The sequence below is a fragment of the Tupaia chinensis genome, unplaced genomic scaffold (assembly GCF_000334495.1).
Source record: "Tupaia chinensis unplaced genomic scaffold, TupChi_1.0 Scaffold000216_1, whole genome shotgun sequence".
Taxonomy (NCBI): Eukaryota; Metazoa; Chordata; class Mammalia; order Scandentia; family Tupaiidae; genus Tupaia; species Tupaia belangeri.
The window spans coordinates 2,865,723-2,877,252 of record NW_006159691.1 but is presented as its reverse complement, the minus strand read 5'-3'; the positions used below and the strand labels follow the sequence as shown (position 1 = coordinate 2,877,252).

General features: G+C 40.9%; 1 protein-coding gene across 1 annotated transcript in view; it reads right to left on the bottom strand.

Moving 5' to 3' along the window:
• The window catches only part of PTPRT (protein tyrosine phosphatase receptor type T), a 1,472,724-nt gene that overhangs the window by 172,434 nt on the left and 1,288,760 nt on the right, over positions 1 to 11,530 (bottom strand). Inside the window, exon 16 of the mRNA XM_006147596.1 lies at positions 9,311 to 9,446. Coding sequence (XP_006147658.1) covers positions 9,311 to 9,446 — 136 coding nt within the window. The remainder of the gene's footprint in view (positions 1 to 9,310; positions 9,447 to 11,530) is intronic.

Here is an 11,530-nt window from a genome sequence, read left to right as displayed (position 1 = left end):
AATACTGAGAAGACATTATTATTTCTACTTTTAGTTGAGGTAGCTGAGGCTTTAAAAGGTGACTCCTCACTAGGTCAAAGGTGTGTATCTTTGGACAACTTGTGAGACAGTCATCCTGAACTAGATTTCCTCACTGTCAATAACCAGCTCTTCTTGGATCTCAGCTGCACTGAGCTTTCTGGATCCTCTGGCTTTTCTGTTCTCAACCTTCAAGATTCTCCTCTGCCTGGGCCACGTCCTCATGAAAACATGTCTCTGTCTTCACCTTCAAACCACAGGCTGCCTGTTCTAAGTAGCTTTTTTGAGTTATTCTGTATGTCACCAAAAGCAAGACCAAGCTTTAAGGCAACTGTAGATTTACAATTACTGACACATTTGTATTAATTGAGTATCTTCTACTGATTAAACTGCAAAGCCTTCTAGGGCAAGTATCATAGATTTTTCCTGTGACCAAAACACAGTTTACCTGTGTGCTTTGTTTAAGTCTTGAAGAAGATTTACTGAAGGTCTAAATTTACAAGGATACAGTGATATTGCAAGTAACAGATTGCCTGAAACCAAAAATTCTGATCAGGAAGACAGCTGTGCTTAGGAAAAAAAAAAAGAATCCAAAAAACAATAACCCCAAACTTAATAAATCACATACTGCAAAACTTTCTTTTCAGCTGGCTGACAAGATTGACTTAAGGCACAATTTTCCTTTATTCCTTAACATTTAAAAAGAACTAAGTTGTCTACGTAACCACTTATTTGACCATCTCTCATCTGCCTATCTCATAAACCCATCCCTTCACTTAATAATCCACCCATCCACTTATCTATTTACTCCATAAACCCACCCATCAACACATCCATCCAACAATTCATCCATCATCCACTTAACTATCTTTCCATCATTACTTTAGTACATACTTCTTGAAAGCCTACTATATACCTATCTCTGCCAAGTACCAGAGATAGAAAGACAAATGAAATCCCGATTCAGTCCACAGGTCTGATTGGAGAGCCAGACAAGAAAATCATAAAACAGAATATAATAATAGCTTCCACTTAAATAATGGGAGATCGCTTATGTGCCAGGCACTGCTCTAAGTACAATATGTAGACTATTTTATTTAGTCCTCATAATAACCATATGAGGCAACATTATCCCCATTTTACAGATAAGGAAAGTGAGGTTCAGAGAGGTTAACTAATTTGCCCAAGTTTACACAGTCAGTAAACAGCATGGCAGGAATTAGAATTCAGATGGTCTGGCATATAGAGCTATATTAATAATTGCTATATTGTATGACCTTTATAAGTGGTAACTGGTAGGATGCCTTTACACAGGGATCTGTAGGACCATATCTGGGTGAGGGGTGGAAACAGAGAACAGACAAGGTAACTCAGGACTATTGATGCATGATTTTAAAGTTAGAGAAACCCAGATGAAGGAGGAGGAAGGGTATTTTCAGGCAAATGAAACTGTGTTTTTAGCCTGGACAAGTGGGTTAGCAAGATATGAAGGCCAAGATGTTGGAAGGACTAGCTCTCAAAGAGCTTAAGATGACTGATCTTAGCCCTGTAGGTCCTAGGGATGACCCAAGTGGCCAAATATTTGTTCTAGTAGGAGAAATTCCAAGAGGAAAGAAACTGAATCATAGAAGATAGTTCAAGAGCCAAGAAAAGAAATATTGGTGGCCTCTGCAATGGCCATGGGGATGCAAAAGGAAGAGGTGAATGTGAAAGGCAAGTAGGATACAAAATTGATAGGTTATTAAACATGAGCATATTGAAGAAGGCTTCCACATTTCTAGCTGAAGGACTGTGCAGGCGAGTGCACACAGAAGGAGGATTTACTTTACAGGCTGTGTAAGGAGCAGTTTAAAATGGGGTGGACAAAAGAAGATGATACATGTTATCTGGGCTGTTTTCCCACCTCAACAAATCACTCAAAATTATGCCACACAATTTAGCATCTCAGCAGGTCCTGTTTTATATTTAATCTAGGTTAGATGGTGTTTAAGGGTGGGGACTCCATTATCAGATTGCTCAAGTTTGAGACCCAGATCTGCCACTTATGAGCTATATGATTTCAGGCGATTTCCTTAAACTCTATGTGCTTCAGTTTTCAGAGCTGTGGCACACTATAATCTAATAATATGCACTGCCTCTCTTGGCTTACTCAGTAGTTAGCTTTTCCAATTGCTTCTCTGTTTTGTTTTGTTTTGTTTTGTTTTTTGGCTAGACAATGTATTCCCTGAAAACTAAGAACATGCACAGCTTTCGCCTGCTTCCCTTCAGTTCTGCCACCCCACCATGGGACTTGGGGTGCCATTGATGCTCAATGTTAATATTTGGGTCTGTGTTCTGAGTGTAGGTCTCATCTGGACTTCATCTGTTCTAATTTTACTGGGTTTCCCCTTTCAACGTGTTTTTAGGGAATTCCCACTATCTGCAAGGCATATTTGAGATAAGAATGAATCTACATAGACAGCTGATGGTACAGTGGAGGAGATAAGATGAATAAACATGACAACTGTAAAGCAGAACAGAACATGGATCCTCACAGAGGGAATCCAGATGGTAAAGAGATTGTGTCTAGATTGGAGGTCAGGAAGAGTTTACTGGAAAAAGTGGCTTTTAAATTAGACCTTATACATGGGTAATAGATGGTCACAGAAGGCTGAGGAACATAGGCATTGAATGAGGAGGGAAGTGCATACGCCAAACTATAGGAGTGGGAGCTGGATGTTAGAAGACCTGACAGAGTGATAGTGAGCAGAGTGATAGAGCTTGATAAGTTCCCCCAGAGGACTTGAACACATGTGTTGTTCCTCAATCCCCTTCCATAAACTGTGATTGTAGGGGAGAATCCATTGAAAGCTTTTAGACAAATGTTCCATTTGTGAAATATTATTCTTGTTACAGGGTGGAGAATGGGTTGGAGGGGTGGGGCAGAGTGAGGGAGGCCAGTGAGGAAATTCATGTAAAAGAGGTATAGAGGTCTGCTCCAGGTAAGGGAGAGGGAAAGGGAGAGGGAGAGGGAGAGGGGGAGAGAGAGAGATCAAGTGAATGTAAAGATATAGTTTTAGAAGAATCCAGGATGTTAGAATCCGATCTATTTGGCTGATAGGATAGGACGCAGTGCCTGTCAATGAGACTGGGACATAAGATTGAGTACAGGATAGGGATTAAGTAAAGATTTTTTTCTTTAAATATTAAATACTCAAGGGATTTTTATAGTCAATGACACAGGACAGTGCAGCTCTAATGAGAGAGAACTGAGGCAGAAGATCCTCCCCTCACAGACTGCCTCTATCTGTAGGCTAGCAAAACCACAACTATGAGGTAGTGTGGTATGGTGGCTACATTCAGGGGAGAGATATTGGATCTTTCTGGGGTGGAAGGATTGCTGGAAGATTTCACTGAGGAGGTCATACTCCCAGAGTCCCACATAGAAGAATTTGAGGGTGAGAGTTAGAGAGTACTATGAACTTTGTAGAGAAATGTTAGAACATTTCATTCAGGGATACAATATGTACAAAGGCACAGTATTGAGAAAAACAAGCCCAAATAGTAAAAGTGACACCTGAATCTGGGTGACTTGTTCCCAGGTCTGGGATTCACTTATTTTCTAAGTGAATCCCCGTCTAAGGAGATTGACGGAGGTCAGCAGCCCCTCTATACATGCTGGGTGTGTACACTTGTGCCTGTGATCCAGGCTGTCTGATGATGGAAGTAAATCACAATGTGAAGACCCTGTTGGGAGTTTCTATGTCTCTATTTCTCTATCTCTCTATCTCTGTCTCTCATGGAAGAAGTAAATAAACAAACCTATAACAGGAGTGTCAACAGACCTACTGTATTTACCTATTACACCCTACTATAAATATCAGGCAGATTAAAATCAGAGTATGGCAGCAGTTTAAATGGAAAATGAATGAATTAAATCAGTGTGTACTGAGTGGAACGCTGCCATTAGCATATTAGTGATGGGTTTGGAGCTTGCCTGGTGCAGTTGATGGTCATGTATGAGATAAATGTCCCTGTTGATAGTGTTCATTGTAATTCCTTAGGCAATTATAGAGAACAAAACCTACTCTGACCATGAGCTTATTTGATTTTATAGAATAACCCTGTGATATTGGCTGGCTGTCTTTCACAGATGAGAAAGCAAAGGCTGAAATTTTTAAGTTGCATCTCCCAAGATTAACTGCAAATAGAGTAGACTATGGAAATTTGGATCCAGTTTTTCTGATTCCCAGTTTACAGATATGATGTGCCTATATCCATTAGATTTGGAAGCTGCTGGGGAGCAGATACAAATCACAGAGAATCAATGTATAACTAGAGATTTATGTACATCTTAGAATAGACCCTCATATTTCAAACTCCAAAGATGCTCTAAATACACACTCAGAAAAATGACCATGTGGACAGGCAAGACATGACTGACAAAATTTTCAGGCTAGGCCAGGAGGAGCTGGGTGGGGAAGAGGGAGACAGAAGGTGCCTGGAACCCTGTGTAGTACTGACTTTGATAATAACTCCTTAATGTTGTCTAGTTTTCCTTTGAAAGGAAAGAAGGGTGGGGATTTTAATGTAGGATCCAGATGAATCTTGTTTAACCTGACTCTAGTGTTTCTGGCTCAAAAGCACATGGCTAAGACTTAACCGTTAAGGAACTATACTTGGCAGATTCCCTCAATAAATATGTTCCAAGGCATAACATGTAATTATGTGAAACTCATGAACATATGCACATAATTCCACACCCTACAAACAAAGATTAAAGTGTAAAACTTCTAATATGTGAATGACTATTAAAACCTTCCACCATCAAGATACACTGGTTATGGTACTGAGACATGAGTTTTCCACATTAATTTACATAGAATGCACCCACTGCCCTATGGTATTAAGCTGAATTATAAATCACTTTATACTTGCCCACCAACATCTCATATTCTTCCCTGCCTTCCATCTCCATGTCCTCTGCCCTCCCCCACCCCACTACAAAACAGAACCAAACAACATCCCTCAAGATTTGCTGGTGTTTTTTTTTTTTTCCTCTTTCTCTCTCTCATCACTCCTCTCTTTTCCTCAGTCCTTTAAGAGTAAATCAACTTAGCTTCTTTCCTTAAACTCTTCCCTTCATCCTTTGTATCTTAAGTCTATTATTATCTGCTTGTGTTTTAGTATGGTATCACAAAGAGAAACTTCTAACAGAAAGAGAGAGGCTGTCTTTGGAGAGCGGAGGGAAGCCCTCACACCACAGATGGCAAACCCTTCAGAGGGAAAGGTTGGGATCATCTTATACTTATTGGAAATATTTGTGACTGTAGCTTTAGGGAGACTTCTGAGTCAGTGCAATCCACTAGGGAGCAGATAAAAACAGAACTACCTTGCTTATGTCCATGGAGGGGAAGGAGATAATCCAGGCAGGCAAACCGAAGACAGCAGAGAGTGTGAGCAGGTATTTAACTCCGAGAACTCCTGAATGCAGGGACTATGGGCCATGATGGTACCCTGAAGGGATACTGACACTAAGATCCTAAGCTGTGATGATTTGTCTGTTATTTTTCTTAAATACTACTTCCTTTTAGGTAGCTATGAATAGCATTTTGGTCAGCTAGTTATAGACTTAATTAACCAATGAAATCTTCCCATATTTGTGTATATGTCATGATTGGAAGAGGCACAGAGGTGAAGGAGTGAACTGCACCCTTCACTATCCGTTGGGGCGTCTCTAAACACAGGAAGACCTTGTAGGTTAGTGAAAAGAATGCAAATGTTAAATTTCTCTCTTGTTCCCCAGCTTCATCTCTCCATTCTCTTCTCTCCTTCTCCACATCCATTTGTAAATTGTTCTTATCAAGGAAGTCAGCAAAATGTCTGATCTGTCCCCCCAAATACTGTGTATGTAAACAGTGATCAGCCCACCTGCCGTGAGGTCTAAGTTTGTCTCTTCAGGGAGAAATGGTGATCATGTCATGTCTAGTGGTTAGGTCTGATGGACAGTTTTGCTAGGCATGAAAGATGATGAAGATACTCAGAAGAGGTTAACATTATACAAAGGACTCACTTTACACTTGCTCCTACCCTAGAAGCAGAAAGCCCTTTCCTCCCTCTCCTAAAGTCACACATTCCAGAAATAGCTGTTGAGAAGGAAGTAACCCCCCCCCACCCCACTACAAAACAGAACCAAACAACATCCCTCAAGATTTGCTGGTGTTTTTTTTTTTTCCTCTTTCTCTCTCTCATCACTCCTCTCTTTTCCTCAGTCCTTTAAGAGTAAATCAACTTAGCTTCTTTCCTTAAACTCTTCCCTTCATCCTTTGTATCTTAAATCTATTATTATCTGCTTGTGTTTTAGTATGGTATCACAAAGAGAAACTTCTAACAGAAAGAGAAAGGCTGTCTTTGGAGAGCGGAGGGAAGCCCTCACACCACAGATGGCAAACCCTTCAGAGGGAAAGGTTGGGATCATCTTATACTTATTGGAAATATTTGTGACTGTAGCTTTAGGGAGACTTCTGAGTCAGTGCAATCCACTAGGGAGCAGATAAAAACAGAACTACCTTGCTTATGTCCATGGAGGGGAAGGAGATAATCCAGGCAGGCAAACCGAAGACAGCAGAGAGTGTGAGCAGGTATTTAACTCCGAGAACTCCTGAATGCAGGGACTATGGGCCATGATGGTACCCTGAAGGGATACTGACACTAAGATCCTAAGCTGTGATGATTTGTCTGTTATTTTTCTTAAATACTACTTCCTTTTAGGTAGCTATGAATAGCATTTTGGTCAGCTAGTTATAGACTTAATTAACCAATGAAATCTTCCCATATTTGTGTATATGTCATGATTGGAAGAGGCACAGAGGTGAAGGAGTGAACTGCACCCTTCACTATCCGTTGGGGCGTCTCTAAACACAGGAAGACCTTGTAGGTTAGTGAAAAGAATGCAAATGTTAAATTTCTCTCTTGTTCCCCAGCTTCATCTCTCCATTCTCTTCTCTCCTTCTCCACATCCATTTGTAAATTGTTCTTATCAAGGAAGTCAGCAAAATGTCTGATCTGTCCCCCCAAATACTGTGTATGTAAACAGTGATCAGCCCACCTGCCGTGAGGTCTAAGTTTGTCTCTTCAGGGAGAAATGGTGATCATGTCATGTCTAGTGGTTAGGTCTGATGGACAGTTTTGCTAGGCATGAAAGATGATGAAGATACTCAGAAGAGGTTAACATTATACAAAGGACTCACTTTACACTTGCTCCTACCCTAGAAGCAGAAAGCCCTTTCCTCCCTCTCCTAAAGTCACACATTCCAGAAATAGCTGTTGAGAAGGAAGTAAAATTTCTTCACAAGCTCACAGACGATGGTGACGATGGTGACGTGGGTTAAGCCAGGCTTTAGAAAGAGCAAAATTGGAAGAGCATATCTGACTTACAAATCAGTGGCAAAGAATGAGAACATTTCAGGTCTATCAAAAAGGTATTCAATTCTATCTAATTGTTTACTTTTTCAGGGTAGACAATCTCCCAAACTTACCTCTACCTCTAATGCATTTGTGACACTAAGAAACAGGTCAATGATCTTATCTGTGCAATGTGCTTACTGCCCCCAGATAAATCCAAATTCCTATTCTCCCTCATACAATAGTAACTGATAGCTGACTAGTCAACAAGACATACAATATGGCTGCATTTTATTGATGATCATGATACGACAATACAGTGCTATCCTTAATCCTATTAAGGGCTCTTCATCCCTGATATAGACATAGTACTTTTTCTTCCCTCTAGTCTCTCCAAACCAGATCAGTAGCCGATTGAGAACCTTAACTCTTAAGGCATTTTGCTGGGAGCTTGAGGAGAGAGGTGATCCCATCAGACAAAAGACATAAAGAAAGAGACAAGATCCCTACAATAAAGTGTGCTGCTTAGAGAGAGAATGGGCTGATTCAAAATAGAGCCACAAGAAAGAGACGCAGGAATATCCTGACTCCTACAGGGTAAGAGAAGGCTGACTGGATGTGTAGTGGGAACTCCAGTATTTCTGATTCACTAAAGACTAAAAGCAGAGAAGCTGTGGCTTTTGAAAAAATTCTGCATTTATATTCATGCAGCTCTTAAGGTAGAAGCTGGCGTTAGTTGTTAGAGTCGTTTCTGTCCTTTTTGTCTGGTGGGGAGTAAGTTTCATGAGCACTTTTTATCCTACAGATAGAAACAATCCCTGGCTCTTGTGCCTGGGATCACCCTGAACTCTGTGTATAACCAAACCTAGGGCTTCAGACTGAGGTGTTAGTTTGGTTAATAATATAGAGGGCTCTTTTCATTGGGAGCAGGGAACACTGCAGCACAAATTATTGTAATGTGGATAAATGCTTTGTTTGCTCTGGCAGACTCAGGAGTGTGAAGGTAAAGACCACAGTTGGAGTCCTGGCAATGAAAAGAAGAAGACACGGAGGTGGGAAGTAGGCATAGCAACATGGTGGCCAGTGGGGACTAGGAGAGGTGGTCAGCAGCATTCTGTGTGGAAGAATAACAAGTGCACCCTGGGAACAGTGATATTCATCCTTTATATTTCTTTTCTCTCTCTGTAACACCCTTGTGATAGCCTCAAGCCTTGTAAACATATCTTATAAGAAGATGCTGGTATAGTGAGTCTTTGGAATAAGGGCACAATCTATATCCTTGCTTTCATGAGCAAGATAATTGCAGGAAACACACATCAGATGAGAAAACTGTCAGTTGACCGAGGTGCCCAGAGAGACATTCTGCTGAGAGGTGATAAGCAGCAACAATCCAGCTCAGAAGGTATTATGGTACAAAGTGTAGGAAGGAACCTGGAGTAGGAGAGTCCCTGGGAACTTGCATACCATTGGAGGCTTTATCTCTCATGCAGAGGGCTGCTACTTGACCCAGTGGACATGGAGGTGAGAATGGTGAAGCATTGTTTTTCTGCAATTGTATTTCTGAACTCACTTATGTTCCTAGGGCTCCCTATCTGTCTCGATGACACAACTGATCACAACAGGGAAGTTACATCCAATAAAATTCATTTTCTGATACACAGAATCCCATGGCACATCAAGGTGGCCCTGCCACAGAGATTACTGGCTCTATCAAAACTGGCCATCCTAAGGCCACTCACCATGCAGGTGGACCATGACCTTCAGACACCAACACAATGAACCACAGTTGGCCCAAGTATTTCAAGATCTCAACAATCATATCAGAAGATTCCTGTTGAACAGTGATCAACAGTAATGACTTGGCCACATGGAAAAGTTGGGGTTACCTGGGGCCATGGCATAGACTCACCTCCTTTTGATGGTAAGCATCACTCCCAGTAGGATGATGATGAACATGAGGAGGCCAGCAATAACGCCAGCCATCTTCACGGTGTTGTCCACCTGCTTCTCTGGCTCCACAGTGTTAGAATTCTGAGTGGAGGCACCTTAGAGGAGAAAAGAGAAGGGGAAAAACTGTAAAGAGGTTCACACATGTCAGTAGACAATAGTCATATGACAACAGCTTCTATTTATTGCGACCTAACTATGTGCCAGGCACTGTATTAAGAACGTTATATACATTGTCCCTTTTAATCCCTTTTGAGGATTAATCTCTTGCAAGGTTGGGATTGTTACTGGATCCCTTTACAGACAAAGAAATGGACATGAGGAGAAATTAAGTGAGTTGCCCATGGTTACAAAATTGACATGTTGGAACATCTTTTCCTCCAGTGAGATTAAATGGGAGGATTTGAGCCCTCATACTGCTTTGTCCTTAGTATCAAAGCATAGGACTATAGTTTGGTTCTTGGATTCATGATGATTCCTAAGCTTATTTCATTCTTTCAGGTAAATAGTGGCAATAATAGCTTTCTGTCAATGAAAATCACTGGATATTTAGAGATTAAAAAGAAAGATTTGTTTAGTTCCTTACATGAAGCAAATGATAGGGTAAACACTTAGTGTACTAAAGGGAATTGCCTTGGGTTCAGAAAACACTTCTCTGACTAACTGCATTTTTGGTATTTGGTACTAACGTCAGGTGATAACACACTGATGCAATCCTCTCAAAAGAAAGGCAGGAAACTGGCTACTTTTGTACCCTCAATTCAGTGCTGATTTGACAGATCTAAGCTAGGTCAGTCTTCACAAACATTCCCAAAGGAAGATACTGATCTTCCCATTTTATAGATGAGAAAACAAAGGGACTTTGTTAAAAACCACATGGCTAATAAAGGTCAGGATCATGAGTCCACAAGTTTTCTGAACCTAAGTTTGGGCCTCAGTGATCAGACCTTGAATTTGACAGTTGGGACTCCCAATTAAACAATTTTACTATGCCTTAGCAAAAGAAAGCAGCAAAGAATGGTGAAGTCCAACTTCTCCATGCTATACACTAGAGATTGGAAGCAACTACTTGTTTCAGACATTCTGGAGAGTGGTCTGGGTGTTTCCACCCTCAGAGGTGTGTGCTGCTGCCCTTCATATTTCCAATGGTATCATGCTTGTGTGAGACAGCTTCAAGTGCAAAGCACTCTTTTCGTAACCTATTCCTACTTTTTTGCCACATCCACCCCAGCTCATTCTTTGTCAGTCAATAAACTTTTTCTGGTTGCCTGTGCTATCCTTGGAGAGTTTCTTTCTCTTCTCTAAATTCTGATAACACTTTAGAACAGTTTACACATACCTCACAATATCTCTTACCACAATGTACTGATTTTATTGGTTATTTGTTTCAACATCTGTCTCCTCCAGTAGTCTGCAAGCTCCTCAGAGGCAAGATTATGCCTCATTTATCTTTGTTTTCCCACGTTAGCACAGAGCCCCAGTGGTAATAGGGGCTCCCTAAATGTTTGTGGTTGTTCAGTATTTAGCTAAAGGGATGATGTCTCTGCCCACACACATTTGTTCTCGTGGAACCAAATTGAGTTTTCTCCTTTTTTCAAGTCATGTGTTCATAGAACTTGGCTGAGTTTTTACTTTAAGGGATGCCATAAGCTATGGCTCTGATTCCTCAAATTCATGGAGGTTCAAGACCAGCCCTCCAGCATGTTATTTTATCCCCTTCTTTCTGCTTAAAAGTGTTGAGTGTTTCTGCTCTCAGAGCACTTTCCTCAAATTGCCATAACTTAGACAAGCTGGATTTACTTAGCCAAGTCTTAAAAACAGTGAGTGCATCCTATCATTTCTCTACTGCACAGCTTCTAGTGCAGTCCTCCCTCTTCATAATTGTTGCTCAAAAGATGATCATGGAATGATATGAAGGTGAGCAAGTCACAGGTGCTTGCTTCATTTATTCATTCACTTGTTCATTATTTGGATACTGAGCACCCATGTATCATGTGCTGTGTACCAAACTATTAATATGTTGTCTGTAGGGTCAGAAATTCTTCTTCTGGAAAGTCTTAAAGATGAGAGAACTTATTCATTACTTTCACAAGACCAGCTCATCAAATCCCAGCACTTCCTGCGCAGGCTCTGCCAATCTACAGCCTACAGGATTCCGGGGGAGGCAGTCAACCACATCTTT